Source organism: Gorilla gorilla, chromosome 1 (genome assembly GCF_029281585.2).
Source record: "Gorilla gorilla gorilla isolate KB3781 chromosome 1, NHGRI_mGorGor1-v2.1_pri, whole genome shotgun sequence".
Taxonomy (NCBI): domain Eukaryota; kingdom Metazoa; phylum Chordata; class Mammalia; order Primates; family Hominidae; genus Gorilla; species Gorilla gorilla.
The window spans coordinates 99,121,454-99,148,445 of record NC_073224.2 but is presented as its reverse complement, the minus strand read 5'-3'; the positions used below and the strand labels follow the sequence as shown (position 1 = coordinate 99,148,445).

General features: G+C 40.1%; 1 protein-coding gene and 1 long non-coding RNA gene across 8 annotated transcripts in view; one reads left to right on the top strand and one right to left on the bottom strand.

The window, feature by feature from the left end:
• Window positions 1–519: 519 nt before the first annotated feature.
• FCRL3 (Fc receptor like 3) overlaps window positions 520–26,992 on the bottom strand; it is a 63,501-nt gene continuing 37,028 nt past the window's right edge. The window contains exons 1-15 of one of the 7 annotated variants that reach the window (XM_055362576.2): window positions 24,913–25,020; window positions 24,710–24,836; window positions 23,942–23,962; window positions 22,637–22,882; window positions 21,914–22,174; window positions 21,395–21,679; window positions 20,295–20,582; window positions 19,585–19,863; window positions 14,266–14,544; window positions 13,809–13,928; window positions 7,239–7,266; window positions 5,004–5,122; window positions 4,725–4,793; window positions 2,979–3,010; window positions 520–2,893 (exon numbers count right to left, since the gene is read on the bottom strand). In XM_055362576.2, coding sequence (XP_055218551.2) covers window positions 2,747–2,893; window positions 2,979–3,010; window positions 4,725–4,793; window positions 5,004–5,122; window positions 7,239–7,266; window positions 13,809–13,928; window positions 14,266–14,544; window positions 19,585–19,863; window positions 20,295–20,582; window positions 21,395–21,679; window positions 21,914–22,174; window positions 22,637–22,882; window positions 23,942–23,962; window positions 24,710–24,740 — 2,205 coding nt within the window. In that variant the 5' untranslated portion in view covers window positions 24,741–24,836; window positions 24,913–25,020 and the 3' untranslated portion in view covers window positions 520–2,746. Of the gene's footprint in view, window positions 2,894–2,978; window positions 3,011–4,724; window positions 4,794–5,003; window positions 5,123–7,238; window positions 7,267–13,808; window positions 13,929–14,265; window positions 14,545–19,584; window positions 19,864–20,294; window positions 20,583–21,394; window positions 21,680–21,913; window positions 22,175–22,636; window positions 22,883–23,941; window positions 23,963–24,709; window positions 24,837–24,912; window positions 25,123–26,992 lie in introns of those variants that run through there. The other 6 variants (XM_055362608.2, XM_063693836.1, XM_055362583.2 and 3 more) reach the window with 6 other exon arrangements.
• Window positions 19,699–20,899, top strand: LOC134756557 (uncharacterized). Its single transcript, XR_010129312.1, has 2 exons — window positions 19,699–19,838; window positions 20,220–20,899. It is a non-coding gene; the product is annotated as an uncharacterized lncRNA (long non-coding RNA).

Genomic DNA, 26,992 nt, shown 5'->3' with positions numbered 1-26,992 from the left:
TTGTGTTGGAGCTTTAAGATGTAATGACTGCCCCACTGAATTTTGGACCTGCATGGGGCCTGTAGCCTCTTTGTTTTGGCCAATTTCTCCCATTTAAAATGGAAGCATTTATCCAATGCCTGTACCCCCATTGTATCTTGGAAGTAACTGACTTGCTTTTAATTTCACAGGCTCCTAGTTGGAAGGGACTTGCCTTGTCTCAGATGAGACTTTGGACTTGGCTTTTTGTATTAAGGCTGGAATGAGTTAAGACTTTAACGGACTGTTGGGAAGGCATGATTGTATTTTGAAATGTGAAAACATGGGATTTGGAAGAGGTCGAGGCAGAATGATATGGTTTAACTCTGTGTCCCCACCCAAATCTGAACTTGATAAAATTAAAATAATCTTTTTAATATACGTTAGTGACAAAACCTAAGCTTCTCATGTGGCTTTCTATTTGGTAAACCATGAGTGAGAATAGGCTCTGATGTAAAGATATACTAAAAGGGTAAGTGTGAGAAAGACAGTGGAAACTGGTACTTTTTCCAATGGTCTTTTATTTTCAAAGGCTCCACTAAAATTACTTTTTTTAGATTTCTGGGCTATGGGTTTTTAGTTGTGAATTCAACGATAAAAGTCAAGTAGAGCACTGCATGAGAATAATTCATTTTACAGGGCAATCAGAATTTGCACTTTTGTTATATCCGAGATGTACAGTTAGGACTCACCCCTCCTTCCACTCACATACTCTGATTTGCACAGGGCTAAGTGTTACAAAGACATGGAAAATCTTGAACTTTGTTCTTTCTTGGGTTCAGAATCTAGAAAATGGATAAACAATGATAAGAGATGACAGGTCCCTTAGAGAAAGTTCACTATAAGGCACAAAGGGGCTTGGCAAGGTAATTCCAAATCAGCAGCAGGGTTAGAAAGGAGGAGAGCCTCCATATACAGCCTGGTGGTTGGTACCCAAAACCAGTTTACATATTTTCACCATAGAGAAAAAAACAGCAGAGTGTATCACATAGAAGACAGAGACGTTTGCCTCCTCCCTCTTCAAGGGACCTTAAAATTTTAATGCCAATATGAACATGAACTGGCAGAGATCAGCATCTCAGTATAGGCAGGACATCATGCCCTGCTCTCAAAGGCCAGGATAAGGGTAACAGAGGCCAGTGGGAGCAGTGTGGATTGATCATCACATTTTTTGAGGCCAGCAGCTGTGGCTTAGCTGGCTTTGCTGGTCGTAACGGAGGGCAAAAGTGCCTTCTGATGAAACTCATCTTCCATAGTGATGGAACCTAAGGGTAGCAGAGTTTATGGTGACCCTGTAGTGTATCTCCAGAAATGGTGATTGTTTGAATGCATGTAAGACATTCCCTAGGGACTCCAAGAAATATTGATTAGAGGAAGATGTGGTGCTTTGAAAGGGACTTGGTGTTCCTACATGAACCAAGTGAAGGCCTAGAACTGGCAACATTCAGAGATTAATGTTAATATAATCTCAGTTGTCCCTAGGACTTGAGGTGTTCAGAGATATTTGGAAACATCACGATTTCAGAATGGAGGTGAAGTCACTGAAAATTGTTGGTACATTTTCATTTTTGTCATATTAAAAATTCAACACGCTGTGGAAAGAGTTTTTGATAGTGATAGCTAGGAAAACATTAAGCCAGATATTTTACACAAGTGAATACTAAACAGCAATAAAAACAAATGAACTATAGCAACACGCAACAATATGGATGAATCTTAGAAATACAACATGAAGAGAAAGTACTAAAAAAATTATCTACAACAATATGGTCTTTAACTTATAGTTAAAACTAATATAAAAACATATTTAAGGAAAACATGTAGATATATTAATATGACAGAAATAGGAGAACATGGGAATAATGAACATGAGATTTAGAATGGTTTTTTATCAGATGGAGTGAGGTAGAGGAAAAGAATGGGAGAAGCCACATAGATATAGTAGGTTATTGTCTCGGGGTTAATGGGTGCTTATAAGAATAAAACTGACTGACTAGAAATCTATCATGTATGGAAAATGATGAGACTATGTCATGAAGCAAAAATTACAATTAATGTGATTCTTCACACATAAGGTCTTTGCAGTGGGAATAGAAGTCACATATTAAACTAGCAGAGTCTTTAATGAAATGCTGAAGTTATTTTTCATCATAACTAGGGTAATTTGGTTGGGAATGTCACCCTGTAAGTACAAAAATACACTTCAGATAGAGTCACCTTAAAATCTTGTTCTATAACTTCTTTTGGCTGTTCCCAATATGGTAGCAAGGATACAGCATATACACCAAAACATCAGCAATGCCACTACCAGCCACACAAAAAAGGGAAACAAAATATTTGGAGCAAATTGTTTATACAGAGAGCACATTAACAGCTTTCGATCACACTTGGATCAAATGGTCATGATTGTGCCCTTGTAACCCTGGCTAGACCATTTCTCTCTCCTCCTCTATTCGACAGCCCTAGGAGCTGAGGGCCCTCCTGCCTTGCCACGTGTCTCCACTGTGAAAATAACACAGTGCTTGCTCAGAGGCTGCCTGCTCTTTTCCTGGGGAACACACAGATCAGGTACAGGGGAGATTTGCAGACCTTTTGCGCAGCCTCACATACCCTGCAGCCCAGCCTCGTAGGGGGCAGAGTCTGGAGAGATGGATGATGTGTGGTTGGAGAGAACAAAAAAAAAAAAAATGGTGCAGGCTGTTTCCTGTGGGCCACTCTGGGTAAGGGGCTAGTGGTCTGAGGCCAGTAATACACGTGGTACATTCTCATAGTTTTCTTCATCATCTTCTTCATGGGCCCTGCCTCTGCTGCTAGCCTCCCCTGCAGAGTCATCTGGGTGTGTATTCTTCAATTCTGAATAGAGGACTGTAAGTTCCTGGTAGAAAAAAACACAAAAGGTAAGTACCTAAATACAGGAGAGGAAGGCCAGAGAGGAAAGAAAGCCAAGAAATGTGACTCACCTCATGCTCTTGATGCATCATTGGACAATTAGCTGTTGGGTAGGAGTAGCAAAGAAAAGTATTAAACTGTGGGCAATATATTCCAACCTACAACCTACGCACACTGCATTCCAAACCAATCTTCTTGATTTGCTTGATCTCTTGCTGTTTCCTCTGCTGGATTCTTCCAAACCCACATAGAAAAAGTACTCCAGGCCAATCTTCTTGATTTGCTTGATCTCTTGACTGTTTCGTCTGTTGGATTCTTCCAAACCCAAATAGAAAAAGTACTGCCCCAAGCACAAACAGTAATAAAGACTTTCCTCTGCCCACCAAATGCCCAGAACTATTTTCATGACAATTTCCTTCTTGCTCCTCTGCTCATTATAACCCCAGAGGGGCACCCACCCCCAATCCACTGCAGACTTCTGTGGCTGTATTGATCCTCTGGGAGAAGGAGGCAGATATGAGTCACTTCACTTGCACAGGGAAATTGGAAGAGACCAGAGAGGAGATTGGCATTCTAAGGCCACATGACAATTTCCCAGGAAGCCAAAGAGTTGCATTGGAGCATTGAGAAAATTTAGTGTGTGTGTGTTTTCTACCTTTCCAAGGGGCTGTTTGTATCTCTTTTATTTATTTGTGCAGCCAATAAGCAATGCCTTCTATTAGGCATTAGGTAAGGTATAAGGAGATAGAAATGACAGAAACTCCTGGACAACATAGTGAAACCCCGTCTCTACTAAAAATACAAAATTTAGCTGGGCATGGTGATGCACGCCTGTAATCCCGGCTACTTAGGAAGCTAAGGCAGGAGAATCCCTTGAACCCAGGAGGCAGAAGTTGAAATGAGCCAAGATCGCACTGCTGCACTCCAGCCTGGGCGACAGAACGAGACCCCATCTCACAAAAAAAAAAAAGAAATGACAGAAACTCAGTTAATGTGATCAAGAATCCTATAATTATGAAGGGGAGAAATGGACATAGAAATAAATGCAACAAGCTTTATGGGCACCAAGACAGAAATACATATTGAACTATGTTGTTACTATAAAGAATAAATGTCTCCTCCCAGATTAGAATATGGAAAGGGTAGTTGGCATCAGTGTGAGTTTCACTGTGTTACCTGATCTATGTCTTGAAATATGAGTAGGGGTCCCCAAGTAGACTAGAGGAAAGGACATTTCAGGACCAGTAAGAAACATGAGCACCAAGCATAAAGATGCCAAGAGTTCAGTATGGCTAGAGGAAGAACATTAGGCAAAGCTTGCAGGAGGAGCCAGCGTGCAGAAGGCAAAGATCATGCTTTGGAATGGGTGTCATTGAGGGCAGTTAATCGAGGCACTGATGTGAACAATAGAGCACCTCAAAGGGATCATGCTGGAAATAGATTGTGGGAAGGCTGGAGGAGAACAGTAGTAGAAATAAAGAGACCAGTTAAAAGAATGACAATTGTCTCCACATTTGATTATTCACTCATTAATTCAAACACTATTTTAGGGGGCCTACAGTTTTCCAAGCATTGAGCTAAATGCTGTGAATACATTAGTGAAAAAGTCACAGTGTCTGTCCTCAAAGAATTTATGGGATCATGGCGGCAGTATGTAAAGGTAAGAAGAAATGGAAAGATTATACAGCTGACAATATGGGAGGCAAGTAATGCCTTGCGTGTTGGGCTTGTATTTGAAATAACTTTGATCAAAGACCCCTTGCCCGTTTTAATAAAACACTGCCCCCTCACCTCTATTTGCCTGAAAGGCATCTCACCTGAGTTTTCTTTTTTATGCTGGATGCTCCAGATCCGGGAATAAATCGGGTTGCTATCTCCAGGACTTACTGTGAGAGAAGATATCATAGTTGGTTGCAGTCAAGAGCTCATATTCTAGACTCTACTTCCCAATCACCAAATTCATAACCAACTTCTATTCCCAGTGTAATGCTAGGAATGTCATTTTTAAATTTGTGACAGGGCCATGGGCTGTCGCTCAATCCCTTTTCCCTCCCTGGCTCCTCCCTAGAGCCTTCTGCCCCCTAGGGAGTCCTCACCATTGCTGTACATTGGCTCCAGCTCCATCGGGGCTAGTGGTTTAGAGTGAGTGGGCTCTTGAGGGTCTATCCTGGAAGGCCTGGACGAGGAAGGCTCCTGACACTCACCAGGACTGTGACTGTGACAGAGGGGGAGAGAATGGATTAAAAAGTATCTGTGGGTTACACAGAATTTCAGGGAAATCAGTATTCTGGAAGTCCTCCAGTCCAGCATGATTCAAGTAAAAATATTGTGTCTGCTTCTGCTTGGATCTTTTTTTTAAATTTTATTATTATTATACTTTAAGTTTTAGGGTACATGTGCACAATGTGCAGGTTAGTTACATATGTATACATGTGCCATGTTGGTGTGTTGCACCCATTAACTTGTCATTTAGAATTAGGTATATCTCCTAATGCTATCCCTCTCCCCTCCCCCCACCCCACAACAGTCCCCAGAGTGTGATGTTCCCCTTCCTGTGTCCATGTGATCTCATTGTTCAATTCCCACCTATAAGTGAGAACATGCGGTGTTTGGTTTTTTGTCCTTGCGATAGTTTGCTGAGAATGATGGTTTCCAGTTTCATCCATGTTCCTACAAAGGACATGAACTCATCATTTTTTACAGCTGCATAGTATTCCATGGTGTATATGTGCCACATTTTCTTAATCCAGTCTATTGTTGTTGGACATTTGGGTTGGTTCCAAGTCTTTGCTATTGAGAATAGTGCCTTAATAAACATATGTGTGCATGTGTCTTTATAGCAGCATGATTTATAATCCTTTGGGTATATACCCAGTAATGGGATGGCTGGGTCAAATGGTATTTCTACTTCTAGATCCCTGAGGAATCGCCACATTGACTTCCACCAATGATTGAACTAGTTTACAGTCCCACCAACAGTGTAAAAGTGTTCCTATTTCTCCACATCTTCTCCAGCACCTGTTGTTTCCTGACTTTTTAATGATCACCATTCTAACTGGTGTGAGATGGTATCTCATTGTGGTTTTGATTTGCATTTCTCTGATGGCCAGTGATGATGAGAATTTTTTCACGTGTTTTTTGGCTGCATAAATGTCTTCTTTTGAGAAGGGTCTGTTCATATCCTTCGCCCACTTTTTGATGGGGTTGTTTGTTTTTTCTTGTAAATTTGTTTGAGTTCATTGTAGATTCCGGACATTAGCCCTTTGTCAGATGAGCAGGTTGCGAAAATTTTCTCCCATTTTGTAGGTTGCCTGTTCACTCTGATGGTAATTTCTTTTGCTGTGCAGAAGCTCTTTAGTTTAATTAGATCCCATTTGTCAATTTTGGCTTTTGTTGCCATTGCTTTTGGTGTTTTAGACATGAAGTCTTTGCCCATGCCTATGTCCTGAATGGTATTGCCTAGGTTTTCTTCTAGGGTTTTTATGGTTTTAAGTCTAACATTTAAGTCTTTAATCCATCTTGAATTAATTTTTGTATAAGGTGTAAGGAAGGGATCCAGTTTCAGCTTTCTACATACGGTTAGCCAGTTTTCCCAGCACCATTTATTAATAAAGTATCAGAAGACTTATGGCACAAGATGAAGCCCAGGGAAGCATTACAAAACAGGACAGCCCAGGCAAGGCCAGAGAGCCAGCAGCCTCAGGGCCTCTTTGAAAGGCAAAAACTCATATTTGACTAATTTTAAATGTTATTTTTGAAGATGTAAATGATTAAACACTGATACGCAAAGACCTCTGCATTCTTACAGAACTTAAACCTTGTCTTTTTTAAAAGGTCCCTTTCAGTTTTCCACCTCATGTTACAATAATCTACCTTTCCTGCAAGATGCCATGTGAGCTCTTCAAGTAAAGTGGATTTGTTTCCAATTTCATTTCCTTCTGCAGTTAATATTGTGAATTGAACATTGCCAGCATTCAATAATAATTTCCCAAATGAGTGGAAGAATGAGGAAGAAGGAAATGAATGCACTGTAGCCCTATGAAAGGTAATGCCATTAAGACACTAGTGGTCAAGTCTCTGCTGGAACACATTTAAGGAAGTAGATAAATTAACATAGATAGACAATAACATGTATTGTGTTTAAGTAGAGACAGTGAATATCGTTCACAAATATAAGTGAAAGTGACATTCACTTATATCTACTTTTTTATTTTGTAAGAACGTAAATATGCTACTAGGAAATCCATTGAAATTTTAAAAAAACATAAACAAGTCGTGTGCATATAAATAAATCATGAAAATGTTGGCAGCACAAGAAGCAGAGACCTCACCTAGATGTTCCAGTGGCAGAAAGTCCTCCTGCAAAACAAACAAAGGAAGGTTGGTGGTAAGTGAGCTGTGTAAATAATGAACTCCCTGTTAGAACATTTTTTCCTAGAAATCAGATTCATTCTAGATCTAAGCTACGGCAAATCTCAAGGATTATCCAGCTCCACCCTCCTTACTCCCCCTATGTTATGTTATAGGTGAGGAAGGTGGGGTCTTGAAAGGCATTTGCCCAGAGTCACGCTCATTCTGAATCATTTTTCAATCAGTAATAGGTGAATAGCAACTCTAAGTAGTTGTGACTGAGTAGGTCACAACCTGGGTCAGGTGCTCCCCTCAAACCCACTTCTTCATCCTGACTGCAGCCCTACAAGGTGGAGACAAGGAGACTGAGGCCTAGAGGGGCCAAGGGATGCTCAAAATGGATACAGAATTCCTTCACTAATATGAATCAATGGGACTACCATGATAAGCTCTACCTTCTCTTTCTCTAACTGTGACCCCTCACCCCTGCAAGTCTATTCCAGCAACACTGAACTGCAAATCGTCTGGGTATGTAATGGGTTTTCCACACCTCTTCTCTCCTTCTCTTTCACTTGGCTAGCTCCAATTTATCTTTCTTCCAGAGCTGTCCCTGATGCCAACAGGCTGGATTAAGTAAACTGTCTCCATGCACATAAGACCATGTAATATTAAAATTACTATATTGTTTTGTAATTATTTATTTCTATTTGCCTCTATTTCTCTCTTTCATGAAAGGATGTGCTACTTGAGGCTGTAAACCTCATCTTAAATTTTTTTGTATTCCTAATATCATGCTTAGCAGTTAAAAATGTTCAACAAAGATTTGTTAAACAACTGAACAAAGTATTTACTTTGAGGACTTAAAAATAACAAATTGACAATTTTCTAATAGGAGATTGCCTGTTAGAAGTCTATCCTTGAAGCCAAATCTATCAGACTTAAAAATATGGCAAGTTTCCATCATCACCAAAATATTGAATCTTTCAGGCTTGCCCCAATACAAGCCTTATCCAGGTTCCCATCCTTGTCCTTTGCCTTTTTAAAATCTGTAGCTCTAATCGGTCTCATTGGCTTAGAGAATGCAAGTCGTTGCTCAAAATACACATACCAGCCTTGACTCTCATGAAAAATAACTGAGTAACTCCCTGTTCCTCAGGGAGTGGGCCTCCTGAGTTAAGCTAGAGGGGTGTGATCAGGATCTGGTCCTGAATCTCCTCAGAGCAATCACAATCCACATCAGTCAATAACCAGTATCTTTTCTGTGGGTGGTTAGCTTTGACCTAGAATGCATCTGGGAGTCAGTCTATCTCCTTATCTGTAAAAGAGAAAACTGAGACCTAGACAGGTGGCTATTTATTATACAAGCTAATATTCCTTGAAGACATATGGGCCAGCACGGTGCTAAGCAGTTTACCTAGGTTGTGTCATAGTACCTAAAAGGTAGATACTATTATTATTATAACCACTTCATAGATAAAGAAACTGAAGTTTAGTGAGTTTAACTTATTCACCCAATATCAAGTTGGCAAGTTTTGTTACTGGAATTTCAACACAGCCAGATTTACTATAGAGTCAATAAACCTATCATTCCTTTTAGGAGTGATTCACTCAGGCAAGGAGCAGAACCCTTAACTTTTAGAAAAATGTAGAAGGTCTGAGCTTCTTCCTGAGAAGTCTTGTCAATGATGAGAAGGGAGACTTTGCTATGTGGAGGTACAGTAAGCAAGATTTTGAGAAAAGAAGAGCACAGACCCTTTGCTTGGTGAACTGTCCTAATTCCTTAGTGAGTTTGTTATTTAAAATAACACTTCCCGTAAGTCTGGGGGACAGACCACCTAGGCTTCTGTCCACATGGATCGTGTGAAATGATTGTCAGTTTTCTCTCCTGGTGCTGTGCTGACTGACAACCTCAACACTGAGATTCAAATGTCTTCTTTTAGTATGTTATAGATTAGAAAATGGCATCCCAGATAAACAATGAGAGGAAAAAAAGAAAAGTAATTTTGGAAGTAGGAGGTGTGACTAGCCTTCTATAAGTAATATAATATCACTTGAAAACAGCAATAAGTTGAAGATGTATACTATAAGCCCTAAAGCAATCACCAGAGTAACAAAACAAATAATTATTGCTTCCAACAAGAAAACTTAACTATTCTAAATATATATGCACCCAACATTGCAGCACCCAGATTCATAAAACAAGTTCCTCTTGATCTACAAAAAACCTGGACAGTCACACAGTAATAGTGGGAGATTTCAATATCCCACTGACAGAGTTAGACAGATCATCGAGGCAGAAAACTGACAAAGAAACTCTGGACTTTGTCAGAAAACTGACAAAGAAACTTGACACTTGACCAAATAGACCTAACACACATCTACAGAATATTCTATCCAGCAACTATGGAATATACATTCTTCTCACCTGCATGTGGAACATATCCTAGGATCAGCCATATGCTGGGCCATAAAGCAGATATCAATAAAATTTTTTAAAAAATCATACCAAGTACACTCTTAGACTACAGTGCAATAAAAATAGAAATAAATATCAGGAAGATCTCTCAAAACTAACAAATACATGGAAATTAGACAACTTACTCCTGAATAACTCCTGGGTAAAGATAAAAATTAATGCATAAATAAAAATTTTTTTTTAATTAATGAAAAATGGACACAACTATGCATGTCCACTATCACTACGCCTATTCAAGATAGTACTGAAATTCCTAGCCAGAGCAACCAGGCAAGAGAAAGAAATAAAAAGCACCCAAATAGCTAACTAAGTCACACTTTCTCTTTTCACTGACTGCATGACTCTCTAACTTGAAAGCCCTCAAGACTCTGCCAAGAGTAAGGTTTCAGGACACAAAATTAAGGTACAAAAACCAGTAGCATTTCTATACATCAACAAAGTCAGGCAAAGAGTTAAATCAATGGGACAATTCCATTTTGAATAGCCACAAAGAAAACGAAATACCTAGGAATACAGCTAACAAAGGAGGTGAAAGATCTCTGCGAGAAATAAAAAAAAAAAATGCTGAAATAAAGACAACACAAATAAATGGAAAAACATTGCATGCTCATAGATTGGAAGAATTAATATTGTTAAAATGGCCATACTGCCGAAAGAAATTTACAGATTCAATATTATTCCTATCAAATTACCAAAATCATTCTTCACAGAATTAGAAAAATCTATTTTAAAATTCATATGGAACCAAAAAGAGCCCAAATAGCCAAAGCATTCCTAAGCAAAGACAGCAAAGCTGAAGGCATCACACCTCACAACTTCAAACTATACTATAAGCCTACAGTAATCAAAATAGTATAGTACTGATACAAAAACAGACACATAGACCAATGGAATGGAATAGAAAACTCAGAAATAAAGATTCACACCTACAACCATCCGATCTTTGCCAAGGCTAACAAAAAGAAGCAATGGGGAAATGACTGTCTATTCAATAAATGGTGCCGGGATAACTTGCTAGCCATATTCAGAAGACTGAAACTAGACCCCTACTTTTCACCATATACAAAACTTAATTCAGGATGGATCAAAGATTTAAATGTAGGACTCCAAACTATAAAATTCCTAGAGGAAAACCTAGGAAATACGATCCTTGACATCAGCTTTGGCAAAGAATTTTTGGCTAAGTTCCCAAAGCAATTGCAACAACAACAAAAATTGACAAGTGTGACTTAATTAAACTAAAGAGCTTCTGCACGGCAAAAGAAATTATCAACAGAGTAAACAGACAACCTATAGAATAGGAGAAAATATTAGGAAACTATGCATCTGACAGAAGTCTAATGTTGAGACCTGTAAGGAACTTAAACAAATCAACAAGCAAAAACCAAATAACCCCATTAAAATATAAGTGAAGGACATAAACAGACACTTCTCAAAAGAAGTCAAGCAAGCGGCCAACAAACATAAAAAAATGCTCAACATCACTAATCTCCAGAGAAATGGAAATCAAAACCACCATCAGATACTATCTCACACCAGTCAGAATGGCTATTATTTAAAAGTCAGAAAACAATAGGTGCTGGTGAGGCTGAGGAGAAAAGGGAATGCTTATACACTGTTGGTGGGAATTTAAGTTAGTTTAACCACTGTGGAATGGAGTTTGGAGATTTCTCAAAGAACTTATAATAGAGCTACCATTCAACCTAGTAATTCTGTTATTGGTATACGCCCACAATAAAATAAATCATTCTGTCAAAAAGACACATGCACTCATATGTTCATTGCCATACTATTCACAATAGCAAAGATATGGTATCAATCTAGGTGCCCACCAGTGGTAGACTGGATAAAGAAAATGTGGTACATATACACCATGGAATACTACGCAGACATAAAAAAATGAAATCATGTCTTTTGCAGCAACATAGATTTAACTGGAGGCCATAATCATAAACCAACTAACACAAGAACAGAAAACCAAATACTACATGTTCTCACTTATAAGTGGGACCTAAACATTGAGCAAACATGGACATAAACATGGAACAACAGACACTGTGGGCTACTAGATGGGGGAGATGGGGAGGAATGTGTGAGTTGAAAAACTACCTATTGGGTACTATGCTTACTATCTGGGTGACAGGATCTGTACCCCAAATCTCAATCTCATGCAATATAACCATGTAACCAATCCACACATTTACCCCTTACATCTAAAATAAAAGTTGAAAATTTTTAAAAAGTTATGGCTATTATACTAACAAAGGAAGTAAAATAGAATTAAAAAATCAATTATTCCAAAAATAAGTCAAAGTAAAGCAAAAAATAGATGTGACAAATAGAAAGCAAATAGCAAAATAGACATGAAACCTAATCATATCAATAATTACACTAGTGTAAATGGTCTGAACACCTCATTTTAAAGGCAGACTATAATATTAAACTAAACAAAACCGGCAAGAATTAGCTGCATGCTATCTATTAAAAATTAACTTTAAATATAGGGTTACAAATAGGCTAAAAGCAAAAGGATGGAAAAAAATCACATGCTAACACTAATTATATTAATATTAGACAAAGACTGTTTTACAGTAAGTGATTCAACCACGGATACAGAGGGTCATTTCATAAGGATAAAGTGGATAATTCATCAAAAACATGAAAATTCTTAACACTTATCCACCTAATAATGAGCAATTCCAAATTCCGGAAGCAAAACTTGATAGAATTGCAGAAGAAATGGATAAATTCACAATTACAGTTAAAGATTTTAGTTCCCCTATCTCAATAATTGATAGATCAGGTAGACAAAAAATCAGTAAGGATATAGAGGAATTGAGAAACATTACCAATCAAATTCACTGGCAGACAGTCATACTGTAAGAAATGTTAAAAAAAAAAAAAAAGTCCTTCAGGCAGAACAAAATTGATACCAGGTGAAAATATGGCTATATAAAAAGGAAAGAAAAATTCTGGAAGTGGTAACTAAGTAAGTATTCCTTTGAGACCAAATCATAAAAAGACATTTCTAGAAATGAAAGCTAACAACCAATATTCCTCATAAACATGGGCGTAAACATCCTTTGCAAAATTTTAGCAAATCAAATCAACAATCATGACCAAGTTGGGTTGACCCCAGAAATATAAGGCTACTTCGACATTCAAGATTCACCTTATCAGTAGACTAAAAAAAATCTCATTACTATCTCAATAAATGTAGAAAAATCATTTTACAAAAATTTATTTGTGTAAAATCTCTCAGCAAATTAGGAATAGGAGGGACTTCCTCCACCAGATAAACAGCACTGAAAAAAACCCATGGCTAAAGTAATCTGTAATGGGGAGAGATTGAATACTTTCCCCCTAAGATCTGGAATGTGATAAGAATATTTTCTCTCACCACCTGCACTCAACATTGTACAGGAAGTTCTAACCAGTGCAATTAAGCAAGAACAAGAAGTAAAAGAAATTAATATTAGAAAGAAAAGAGTTAAACTATCTTTCTTTGCAGACAACATGATCATCTATATAGAACATCTGATGAAATCTGCAAAAGAGATACTGAACTAATAAGTCAGTCTAGCAAGATTTCAGGATATAAACTTAATATTAAAATTAATTGTGTTTCTATATACTAGCAACAATCGGAAATTGAATTTTTAATCTCATTTTTGGCATTCTTTATTTATTTTATCCAATTTCACTATATTTAGCTGGCATTCAAATATATCTCGGAGTTTATGGTCACCTCTATGATGATTTATTTATTTTTTGTTATGAATGAAGGACTTTCTTAGGGAGATAGAACATGAGTTAATTAATTTTCTAATTTTTAATTGGAAGCAAAACTCTGCTACCTAATATAAATTTCCAATTAAACACATGAGGTAAAAATTTTATTGAGAAGTTTATTCTATTGTTTTTGCTACAATTGCCTACAGAGTGACAGTGAGTAGTGGAACTGAGGGCCTAGTACTTGGAAGGGAATACTTGACCTTTATAGGGTGCACCAGACAACTTCAAATTATTATAGCAACGGCAAAATCACATCACAAGGTAGGACCTAGACACCCACCTGGTTTCCTTCGGGCCCTGGCGTAATGCAGCAGAGCAGCAGCAGCAGCAAGGACGAGGATGCTGAGCACCAGCCCCGTGATTCCCGCAGCAGTAAGGCCTGTTCTGTTCCTGGAAGTTCCTGGGTAGAGGGAGCTGTACTTGAGTTCCAGTGGCACAGGTTTTGGATATAGACAAAATCATGCAAGTAGGGTGGGTATGTTCCAGTTTCTGATTCCTCCTGTAGCATCATTTGTAATTTTCAAAACTATGGCACATGAAAGGTATTCGCCAGCATCTAAGATTAAAATGTATTTCCTTTCCCTCTCCCATATAGAATCAGTACCAATCTCCAGAAGTCCCAAGCCTTCGTGTGCATGTTCAAAACCTCCTTGGTGCTAGTAGAATTTGTACAATCTGTCAGATAGCTATTTTATTTACCATAACGGTGACCTCTAGCCCAGGTACTATTAACACACCTGTAACATTGAGTGTCACCACTTTACTGTGCTGGGCCCCCAGGCCATTGTCAGCCTCACATGAGTAGTTTCCAGAATGTTCTGTAGTCAGAGAGAGGTTGAAGGATGCCCCTCCTCCAGAGTGGGCCGAGCTGTTCCCCAAGGTGTCATCCTCGTGATAAAACCAGTACAGGATCGGGAAGGAGCCTCTCAGGGACTCACAGTGAAGCTCCAGCAGGTCCCCCACCACAGCCTGGGCCCCGGGAGCCCTGAGGGTGAGGACGGGGCGAGACACCGGAACTGAGGGAGGAAAAATAGTTCACTGGCAGTTTTACTTAAGTAGGTATACAAGAGAACTTAATAAAGGAATATGCAGCATAGTTGAGTTGCGGGAACATGCACCTGGATTCTGGAGAACCTGGGCTTCAATCCTGTCTCTATCCTTTATTAGCTCTATAAGCTTGATTTTTTAAGAACTTTTTAATTTCTCTAAGTCTTACTTTATTCCTCTGTAAAACTGAGTTAATGGTACATTATATCTCAAGCTATTGTAATAAAAATCATATTGTATGTAAAGTACTATAAAAATTGGTTATTATTATTGATAAAAATATAGCTAAAATCAAGGTTTCTAAAATTCCTACACCTGAATCTTAGCTCTAAGACTGAGACTTCCATACCTATCTAAAGGCAGGACCCATTACTCTCTACCTAATCACCTTGCTTTATTTTTCTACATAGCATTTAGCACTACCTAACATCTGTCTATGTATGTATGTATGTATGTATGTATGTATGTATGTATGTATGTATTTATCTATCTATCTATCTATCTATCTATCTATCTATCTATCTATCTATCTATCTATCATCTATCTATCATCATCATTGTTTTATATGATTCCCCAATAGGATGGAGAATTATCTGTTTGTTCGTTGCTGTATTTATAGCTGTTGGAACTTTGCCTGGCATATAAAATTTATGCTCAATAATTGATGATTGAATGGAAAACTGAAGTGAACCAAACTGTCAAAAAAAATCCAGATATAGCTCTAGCAACAATGATTTCTATTTTAATGAACAATTAAAGAAATGGCATAGCGGGAAGAATAGAAAGCCCTTAATATCGAATGTTAACTGTAAGATTGCTGGTTCTGCAAAGTTGTGAGGAAAACTGGATGAGCCAATCTGTGTGTAGTGCTTTAGATATAAGCTGTGTGCTTTATTGGCAAGGGTAACTTGATAAGGATCTTAAGCTCTGCTTTCCATCGCAGATTGGCTGAAGGGAATGAGTGTGAATGTGGAAACTATTCACTGAATGGCAACGATTAAACTTGAAAATGAGCCATCTGCTGGCTGCAAGAAAGATAGCACCAGCTGCCTCATCAGGATAGAGGTGCCAAGTCCTGATATTGGAAGTGTAGAGTTCCTGCTAAATTGAAACAGATGGTTTGAATTTGTCCCTTCTGTATAGCCTCTAAATATGAAGTGACCTGGGCGGGATGCAGAGGGCCTCAGGGGTGAGTCTTTTGTATGGTGCTTTGTGATCTCACTGTGCCTTTCACTCATGTCTCTGGGTGTTCGTATTCTGGAGAGATTTCCAACCTCTTGCATCCCCTCCTCTAGGGCTCATGGCACCTCTGGTTCTGAATGCATATTCCCCTAAAATCAAAGAATTTGAAGACTGAAAAAGACCATGGTTATTGTCAACTTAAGTGGTCTCCAAGATGGGCTATAAGACACCAGATTGAAGTGTAAGAAGAAAATACGAGAACGTTTAAGAGTATTTCTTTTTGAGCTTGAAATTTAAAAAGATATTCAGCTTTACTAATATTCATGGTGGTGCTCTTGCTCAGGTAGATGTCACACTGTGTATTGGGATAGGACAGGGTTTTTTATGAAGGCAGGGCCACCCAGGCACAGAGGGCGGGACAGCAGTGCCTTGGCTTGTTAGTTAACTCTCAGCATATGGAACATAATGCCCTTTTAATTGGCTACTGAAGTGTTTTTACAGATGATTTTAATTTAAATCATAAAATATATTTTTTTATTTTTTAATTTAATTTCTGTATTCTTTTTTTGTTTTTTGAGACAGCGTCTCACTCTGTTGCCCAGCCTGGAGTACAGTGGTGCAATCATGACTCACTGAAGCCTTGACCTCCTGGGCTCAAGTTATCCTGCTGCTTCAGTCTCCAGAGTAGCTGGGATTACCAGATTGTGCCACCACGCCTTGCTATTTTTTTGTATTTTTAGTAAAGACAGGGTTTCGCCATGTGGCCCAGGCTGGTCTAAACTCTCGGGCTCAAGCAATCCTTCCTTGGCCTCCCAAAGTGCTGGGATTACAGGCATGAGCCACTGTGCCTGGCCAAATCATAAAAGATTTACAATGCTTTGTAATGAGATTGGGGAGTGACCTCAAACCTTTTTGTATCACATGAAAGTTCACTTATTTTGTGGCAAAGTTCTAAAAAGATGAATTAAATGTAAAGATAAGTTACGTGTTTTTCCATGAAGAAAGATTAGTATTTAATTTTTGTTGACTTTTTGGTGATCAGTGGCTACTGACAATGCTAATACTTAGCAAACACTTTAAAAAGTGACTTAACAGAATTTCATATTGTTAATGCTTTTCTAAACTCATGCTATGGAGATAATATTTTGGAAAACAGTTGTTTAAAAATATTTACATTTCTATGTCGTCTTATTACCAGAAAGTGTAAGTATGTCAACTTTAAAAATTTATATCTGCACCTTTAAAAATCCATGGAAACCGAACATGGCAACCAAAGTTTAAACACGTTCGATAGAAATTCAACATGCAGTGGCTGGGCGTGGTGGCTCATGCCTGTAATTCTAGCACTTTGGGAGGCTGTGGCGGGTAGATTCCCTGAGCTCAGAAGTTCGAGACCAGCCTGGGCAACATGACAAAAACCTGTCTCTACTAAAAATACAAAATTTGCAGGGCGTGGTAGCCTGCCTCTGTAATCCTAGCTACTGGAGAGGCTGAGGCAGAAGAATCGCTTGAACCTGGGAGATGGAGGTTGCAGTGAGCTGAGATAGTGCAACTGCACTCCAGCCAGGGCAACAGAGTAAGACTCCATCTCAAAAAAAAAAAAAAATGGATATTCAACATGCAGCACTTCCCACTTACTTTACAAGAACAACTAATGAACATCAACAAAAACATAAACTTATTAACCAAATTTGAATGAAAACCCTTGCATAGTTAGACTATGGGATTGAAAAATGAGTATCATGGAATTGAAAGAGCAGCAGTGATGATCTGCTTCCACTTGGATGTAGATATATTGGTAAGCTAAAGCTTTAAGCAGTAACAGACACTAAAACTAATAGGAATAAGGCCAAACTCAGAACCAAACCTCAAATAATTGTACCACCATAAGTAAACTAAGATTTTCAAAGTACATGAAGCATATTCAATTATAATAATTTTAGTCAGATATTCTAAATCAAAGATTTTAAAATATTGTTTATTTCATTTTCTTTCTCTCCTTCCTTCCTCCCTTCCTTCCTTCCTTCCTTTCTCTCTCTCTCTCCTTCTTTCTCTTTCTTTTTCTTTCTTTCTTTCTTTCCTTCCTTCCTTCCTTCTTTCCTTTTCTTTTCTTTTCTTTTTCTTTCTTTCTTTCTCTCTTTCTCTCTTTCTCTCTTTCTCTCTTTCTTTCCTTCCTTCTTTCTTTCTTTCTTTCTTTCTTTCTTTCTTTCTTTCTTTCTTTCTTTCTTTCTTTCTTTCTTTCTTTCTTTCTTTCTTTCATTCATTGACATGGTATCACTCTGTTGCCCAGGCTGGAGTGCAGCTGGGCAATCTTGGCTCACTGCAGTCTCAACCTCTTGGGTTCAAGTGATCCTCCCACCTCAGCCTCCCAAGTATCTGAGAGTACAGGCGCACGCCACCACGCCCAACTGAGTTTTGTGTTTTTTTGTAGAGACAGGGGTTTCTCCATATTGCCCACGCTGGTCTCAAACTCCTAAGCTCAAGTGATTTGCCCACCTCGGCCTCCCAAAATGCTAGGATTACTGGCATGAGCCACTGCACCCAGCCCCTTATTTAATTTCTATTTTTTCTGTTTGTTTTGTAATGTGCCCATTAAGTTAATACAGTAGTACATGTATATAATTAACACACAAATATATGTTATTAATATACATATATGTGGGGTGTGTGTTAAATACTTTTGATGGAGAGTGGCGTGAGATCCAGAATTCTTATACCCCCATGATTTGCTGACTCAATTACTTTATAAGGGAGGAATATAAGCACAAGACTAGTAAGAAGACTTATTCAAGGTTAAACAAATGATATTTTCTTGTTCAAGACTCGAGTCTCTGTTTCAGCACACTGTCTGGCATTCCCAGATTTTAATACCTCCTTAAATCATTACCCAAGTTTGGCCTATAGGAAGGATTATTATTAACCAAAATGTCATAAGTGTTCTAATAGTCTGGAATCATTGGAGAACAAGAGTCCATGGCAAAATCCAGAGAATGTATGGGTTTGTGTGACTGGGAATTATCACCATATCTCTCTTATTTTGCCATCTTCTCCTAGGTCCCATTGCCCTCTCCCATCCTCCAAATGCTGAGCCCTTTGGGATAACCATGACTTGGACTGGAGGTTCTCTTCTAAATGATTGGGCACATTGCTAATTGTTCTTAGGGGCTGGACGTGGGAAATACGAGATGCCCTGGTGCCTCTGCTGAAGGAAAATTTTGTTAGGGGATACTGAGAACATCAGATTAAATGAGACCCAATCAGAAGGCATTTGAAAAAAGTGAGAAGGTTAGATAGGTCACTAGAATCTGGAGGCCATGAAAGAGGCCTGCTGCTGTGATCCTAGTGGCTGACAGAGAACCCACAGAAGTGGGTATCCATGAAGAGAGACACTTAAATGATCCAGGGAGCCAAGTGGGAATTTAGATCGAGATAGGGGCAGAAAACTGTGGCAAGGGGTGATCCAGTCATTTTTTTCCTGGGCAAAGGAATTCAGAAATAAAGGCTTTCTGTGCCATTTTCCTTTGTCAGTAATTGCTGACCCATCACGTGTTTGGTATTCTGGTAAGCCTTCGTGCCTCTACCAGAAAAAAAAATGAATGGGGTATATGGATGGCTGTTGATGATAATTACAGAGGAATTAAAAAAAGGAATGGTCTAAGTTACTAAATGTGTAATCACTAGGAAGAATCCCAGAACTCCCAGGTGGAGTCAGAAAGAGTGGGAAGTCTATTGGGATATCAACCAGCAAATAGCCCAGTGGAGCTATTTCTGAGAAGACATGATCTGTTGTATTGGCTGTTAACTGCTGTGGGTATATCTTGCTTACCTGTGACCCTGAGACTCACTCCATGACTGTGCTGGGCCCCCAGGCCATTGTCTGCATCACAGGAGTAGTTTCCAGAATGTTCTGCAGTCAGAGAGAGGTTGAAGGAGGCTCCACCTCCAGAGGGGGCTGAGCTGTTCCCCAGGGTGACATCCTCATGATAAAATCGGTACAGGATCGGGGGAGAGCCTCTCAGGGACTCACAGTGAAGCTCCAGCAGGTCCCCCACCACAGTGTGGGCCCTGGGAGCCCTGAAGGTGAGGACGGGGTGAGATACCGGAACTGAAGGAGACAAAAGGGCTGTCAGAGGATTCTGGTGTTGTGACAGATGCACAACCTCTCTCAAGGAGCCTAGCAATGGATATGTCCCTTGTCCCTTGATTGTTTCTGTTTCCCCACTGATCACATTTTTCTTATCTAACAATCAGAAGCATTTCCCCAAAACAGTGAGAGGTAATCTTGGGTAGTTTTGTTTTCATCACCACTCAGTCTTCCCCACAAGAAGTAAGGTGCTTCAACTTATTTTGCAATCTTTCCATTTCTTGGATAGCTTTCAAATACCTCTCTCTCTCTCTCTCTCTCCCACCCCCCTCTCTCCCCACCCCCCTCCCCTCACTCCCTCCCCGTGCCTCTTTTAGGAGACCTTAGTGGCTGACAGAGAACCTAAACCCTGGCTTGCAACTCGAGGCTGTGTGAAAGGAATCGGAACTTACTTCTCACGGTGACTCGAATCCACGTGCTGAGGATGGGGCTGTGAACGTTATCAGCTGCACAGTAGTATCTCCCTGCATCACTCTCCTTCACAGTGAGAACATGCAGCTCTGCCAACAGGGAACGCTGGGTCTTTCTACCCAGGCTTCTTACTCTTCCTTCTTTGTGCCAGGAGAATGTGACAGTCCCTGAACCCTGGGCTACTGAGCAAATAAGGACCATATTTTCTCCTTCAATCAGCTGCCCTCCGGTGGGCCGGATCTCTAGATTCACATTAGACACAGGGACTCCTGGGGGAACACAAGATGGCATGTGAAGGTCCTGATGGCAGGGACATCAAGGTCAAGGGGAAGGCTGGAGCTACCATGAATAGGCCAATTGCAGCAGGTGCAGCAGGCAGAAGCCCAAAGTAGGAAATAAGAAATTAATTGTGTATACGATTATAAAGGAAGCAACATCCCTCTCACTCCCACAACATTCCCATCCTTGAGAAATGTGGGCACCAAGTCCATAATCTCCGTAAACCCAGTGTTTTCTGGTCACATTTTATATGCATTTATCTCTAAGGAATCTTTAATGCATCAATAAACCACAAAATAAAAGAGAACACTGGAGATCCTCTGTTTTGAAGATCAAAATAGAATCCAAACCCTTCTCCTATTCTTCAAGACTTCTCCAGATTTACATCCATGTCTCCATGTCTTTCTCTGACTATTACAGTTCATATTCATCTTCCCCTTTTCGGACTATTTTGTTGTGAGTTCAGGTTACCAAATGGAAGCACCACAGGGGCCTCTTAAAACTGCATGTGTTCAGCTGTGCTTCTAGCTGTCTCTTGATTCATGAGAGAACCGATCTTGTACATCTCTGTAACCCCATAGGGTTGGGCAATCAGTAACTGATCAATAATTACTCTTACCTGACTCAAGTGGAAGAAAATGTTCTAGGGCTGTTAGACCAACGTTGAGCTTAAAGAGAGAAGATTACCAGAATAGCTGGACACTCCTCTCTGTTATGTCCACCATCCTAGGGGTGCAGGAGATATCACTGGCCTTCCTCTCCCCAGCTCTGACTCTGGAAGAGCAGCCCCTTAGACACTCACTCTGTACACGTATCTGAGATCTCAGGCTCCTTTTTTTGATGCTGTGAGTCACTGTCTCCACCTCACACCAGTAAGACCCCGAGTCTTCAGTCCACATGGCAGGGATCTGGAGTCTGGGGGACCTGCTCCAGCCCAATCCGAGGGTCTGGCTATCTCTGAAGAGGGAGAATTGCAGCTGGACATCTGGCCTCTGTGGAGAGAGCTGGGTCTCACAGGTCAGGGTCATGGGACTCCCCTCTATGGGTGTGGAAGAGCTGGCTCTCAGCACAGGATGTAGAAACAGCTCTAATGAAAAGAAACAACATAGTTTCCAGGGTGGTGAGGCTCAGAGTTCCTAGAGAGATGCATTTGTGTTCTCAGCACCAGCCATCAGGAGACAGAGAAGCATGCAGAAGGAACCATCTCCCTCCCATGGCTGAGCCATAGGAGACTCTTTATGAAATTCCCACTGATAAACACCTTCCCTTTATCCCCAGTTTCCCTACCAAACCCAGTAATCCACAGGAATCTAGCCATTACCTTGAACTTGGATATTTAGGGGTTTTGAAGTTACTTCAATGTCAATTATGTAAAACTTCCTATAAGCAGTACAATGATATTTGCTATTATCCCTGGAGACTGAATTCACTGTGATCTTGTCTAAATTATAACTATTAGGAAGCTGTTTTCCATCCTTGTAGTAAACCTTTTGATGAGTGTTTTTGTTGTCTTTCCCCTGACATCTCAGAATGACATTGTCTCCTTCAAAGACAGGATGTAAAGCCTGCAGGATCAGCCAGTCTGCAAAGAGCACAGGAGCACACTCAGTTTATCCCCTGCTGTTTCTGCCTTCACTTTCATTTCCACCCATGAGGCAAGAGCCACAGTTCTATACACACCTGCAAATGGCCCCCACCCACATTGCCATGTGGCCCCAAATACCTGATTCTTCCTTGCCCTACAAGAGTGAACCAATTCCCAGAAAATGTTCTTGAGAAATCTTCACGTCTTTTCACAAAAGAGGAATCCCAAACTTGAACCCCTTTTTGCCTGATGGCCCCTGGGTCACCCACAATTCTTTGGAGGTAGATGGATAGACAATCCAGCATCACGCTGCTGCCCTATCTCTTTATTTTCCCCACTGGGGTCAGTGCATCAATCCCCATGTCTGCTTACAACTCTGCCTAGGATCCCTGCATTAACCCGGCCCTCAGACATTCTGCCTGGTGGCTTGACTTTAGACACTCCCCTTCCATTCCTCACCAGGTGAAAATTCCACATGCACGGCATCACTGAGGGAGGATCCTTGGGTCTTACATTGGTAATTTCCAGGCTTTGTAATTTGGATCTTGTCATGTTTTATTTTCAACAACTTCTCATCGCGATACCAATCTGTGTCTCCCTGGGCTGGGGAATGTGATATGCTGCTGCATATGAGAGCCACTTTTTCTCCTTTGAAGGCTGTGGACCATGGAGGATCGAGGAGAAGTACAGCTTTTGGGGCCACCCCTAAACAGGAAATAGAAAGATGAAGGCAGGGGAAGGTCAATGGGAGGTGGGCACAGCACAGGGGGAGCCCAACCTACAGTCAGGAGTTTTCCTGGACTAATTTCCAGTCAGGACCAGGGTGGAAAATTGAGCAGAAATAACCTAGGGAAATGCCTGGGAAAGAATCTGTTCTTCCTCATCCATTTCCTGGAGGTGGGCAGAAGGGTATTATAGGGGAGAGGTCTCAAGTTCCTGGCATAGCCTCAGAAAAGCTCAGGAGATGTGATTTGCCATTAGACAAACACTGCGAAGGCCTCAGAATGTGGCTGATCCTGAAATTCTCTTGTCCTATACATTTCTGTCCAGATAAAGGTGAACCTGGGATGTATATACCTCAGAAGTAGTTTCTAGACTCCAGAAAATTACTTCCTACTTGTTAACACTTAAAATGAATAAGATTTTCTCACTTGTATTACTTTTATATCTATCTTAGTTTTGAAAGTCTGTGGGGAAGGCAACTTTACTCTCCATTTAAGTTGGACACAGTAAACAATGGAGGGATATAAAGAATTTAAATGGAGGAGGATGGGTTGCTTGAGAAGTCAGACTTGTGTATGGAATTGCAACTGACTGACAGGCATGGAAGTGAGGTGTGGCAGTGGCATGAGCTCTTTTTGGAGATTTATAAGGATTCTGCTGTAGCATCTTCCTCCGTGGATGGGAGCTATTTCTATGTCCTTTGATAGCAGCACTAGCTTGGACATTCAGAGGGAGATGTACTAGAGAATATGGAGATCACATATGAGATTCCTTCATCATCAGCCTCTTGCCTCTGCCCTTTGCTCTGCAAGTGTTTCCTTCCTGTAGTCTGAGGAATACTGGTAATGTAGGGAGAAAAAAAAAAAACCTAGAGACTGAAAAAGTCGGAGGAGGCTCTGTTCACCCAATATAGTAGCAGATGTGACCCCAGAGCATCAGCATTGCTGATGGGATGCATGCCTGCAAGGGTTAGGGCAGGCTGTGTGGGCTGAGGGGACCAATATCCAGAGACCAGAGGGGCAGAGAGAAGGAGAAACTTACCTGATTGTTCTCTTCCAGGAGCTGTGAGGGAGCAGAAAATGACAATCAGACACTCTCCGAAACATTTTCTAACAACCTAACCACAACCACTTCTTTTGTTTTTCCTTATCATTTCTTTGCTCCCTTTTTATATCATCCAGAGCCCCTAAACAACAAAGAAAATGTCATATAATGTATTTTACAAACGTGATGGCTTATGTCCAAGGCCTGACCTCATCTCTGCTATTATTTACTTGGCCACGGCACACTTTATTCTCTCCTTCTCTTCTCTGAGTGCAGAGGCAGACAAGGACTTACAGAAATGGTTTATCCTCCTTTCGTTCCTTGGGCTTCCTATTGTTCCCCTCACTTTTTCAATCTCTGATTAAATTTTGGCTTAAAACTTCTAGAAAAGAGTGATGTTTCTCAGTAAACCTTCCTTCACGTGCCTAGGTTTTTAGAAGTGACTGTTCATCTGAAAAATTATTTAGTCTGAGGCTTAAGAGGGAGGGTGGGATATAGAGTTGTGGTTTGGCAGAAGGAAAAATCCAAGTTTCCTATGAGGTGAGAAAAGCAGTGGATGAGAAACCAAGGTCAGGATATCTGGCTTGCTCTGATGGTTGCATTTGGAGCCTCCTGGTTGTCCTGGGAACCCAGGTCTGCTCACTTCCCATCCCTTGCTATCTGTCTCTGAACCCCAAGTAGAAGCAGAGATAGAAGCTCCTTGAGTTTTTCCCTGGTCACCTTTAGGAACTGAGGCCGTGGCCCCATTATAGCCCATCTACTCACTCAGGATCAGCAGCAGCAGCCACAGAAGCATGGGCACCGGCTGGGCAGAGGGTCGGGAAAGTCTGTCTCACCAAAAGCCCGACTTATCTCCAGGAAGGAGGGCAGGAAGCTGCTACTCAGATGAGACCTGCAAGAATCAGAAAAGGGAAGAAGAGCTTAGTGTCATATTTTGCTTTGGGCTCTGAAAATGTGAACGTGGCTACCTTCCTAAATGCTGTTTGTATCTCAATCCTGGTAGTGATACATTTTTAGAAATTGGGGCTCGTCTTCCAACAGCTGCAGTCTCTCAGGAGTAATGTCTCCAAGGCTGTGCCTGGGTTCTCTAGAAATGTCAAGTTGTGTATTTGCTAGTATTCAAATAATTCTTTCTGTATTTTTCATATGGGAAACTCCTTCACTACCTTGTCTTCACACAGCCTTTGGTTCTGCATGCAGCTCCTAATGTAGGCAAGCTTAATGAGCGTGGTGTGAATCACACAGTCAAGGTGTCAAGCATATGCCTTTTTGACTTTCACATAAGTTGTTATGAGGCTTCTGAACAGGAAAATAATACAAATTTACAGATCAAGGACTTCCCGTAATCTCACCCAGATCTGCAAATTAGGAGATAAATCAGCAAGCGTACCACTGTTTTTAAAGCCAAAGCCCTTCTCAGAAAGGCCTTCCCTCACTTTGCAATCAAAGAGGTTCCACCCCATTATTTTGTTTCAGGTCCTTTGTGTTTTTTTCACAGTGTTTATAACAATTTGCAATTATTTTCTCTATTTCCTTGTTTGCTTTCGTGTCTTCTTTCCCACTAACATTTAAGGGCCCCTTTTCTTACCCTTTATATCCCCTGCACCTCTAACTGCTCTTTCTTGAAAGCACGCCTTTAGTAAGTATTATTTGAGGGACTATTGAATAAAAACTCTGAACCAGTGTTTCTCAACCATTTTTTCATTATTGCTCCCCTGAGGATCTTTTTTAGACATTTTTGTTTTTAGCCACCCCCTTTTTCCATGAAAATTTAATACCACAAATATACTATGTATGTGTTTATGTGCTGCATGTATAGCTGTGTTTGATACATTAAAAAATTAGTTTTTTTCATCTTCCCAAGAGTCAATTCTTGCCCCTTTGAGGGTGATATAACTTCTGTTAGGAAGGCATGTTTTAGACTTAGAGGTAAGCCATTCTTGGGAATCTACCTACCAGGATAAAGTTGTCAACATTCAGAGACCTTTACATTAGAAATGGAAGATGATCTCAGATCAAATGTCCCATCCTCAGGGTGCCCAACCTTGGCAGGTAATGGAAAGAGGGTCCTCTTTTTTAACAAATATTATTATGATATTTCTCCCATGGAAGTCACCAAATTTTACCATTCTCTATATGTTTATGTAATTGTATAATGCCTATTTTTCTCATTAGATAGTATTACAAGGTTTGGGAACAAGCCTGGTTTGTTCTTCATTTTGTTTCAATGCCTAACAGAGCACTTGTCACATACCAGTTTGTCAATAAGGACTTGCCAAATGAACGACCAACAAACAGTAAGGAACAGGATGACAATAGAAGAGGATTGGATGTGTTTCAATGTATTCTTAGTCATTACTGGTTAGAGATTTCTCCAATATTCTGGAGAAGATATATTGGTTATATCAATTTATTTAAATTAAATTAAATTATTTATTAAAACTATACCCAGTTAATCCATACTACAGGGTCTTTGTAAACTTATAGTTGTAGAGTATGGTGCCACCTCTACTGAGAGGTATTCTCTGACCTCCCACATTTGGGCTGGGTGTTCCTCTCAAGTGCATCAATAACACTTGGATTTCCTTCACTCCAGAACCGATCACAGTGAACTGAAACATCCTGTCCCTTTGATGGTATTCCTCAATGATCTAAGTATCTTTAGGGAAGAGAGCGGTTAGGGCTTATTTTTTATTTCTCTGAGGACAGCATGCTCATCAACAAAAGGAAGGTTCAGTGGGATATGGATAGCTTCGAGATTCAGTGAGTAATTTCAGACTAATTCAAAATATGAATAAACCTCAAATATACTTCATGCTCAAAGGTGATGATGTTGTTGATGACTCTGAAGTATTGTTTCCTGTGGTTGGAAAGATATGCTCAGAAAAGAGTATTTTGAATTTAATTGCTCATCTGTAGCCAAAAATGTTACATTTTTCTACCTCTCTCTCTGAAGACAGGAACTATGTCATATTCACATTATTCTAGCACCTAGCACAGTGCCTAACACTCAGTAGAGGATTGTCAGATAAAATGCAAGGTTCTCAT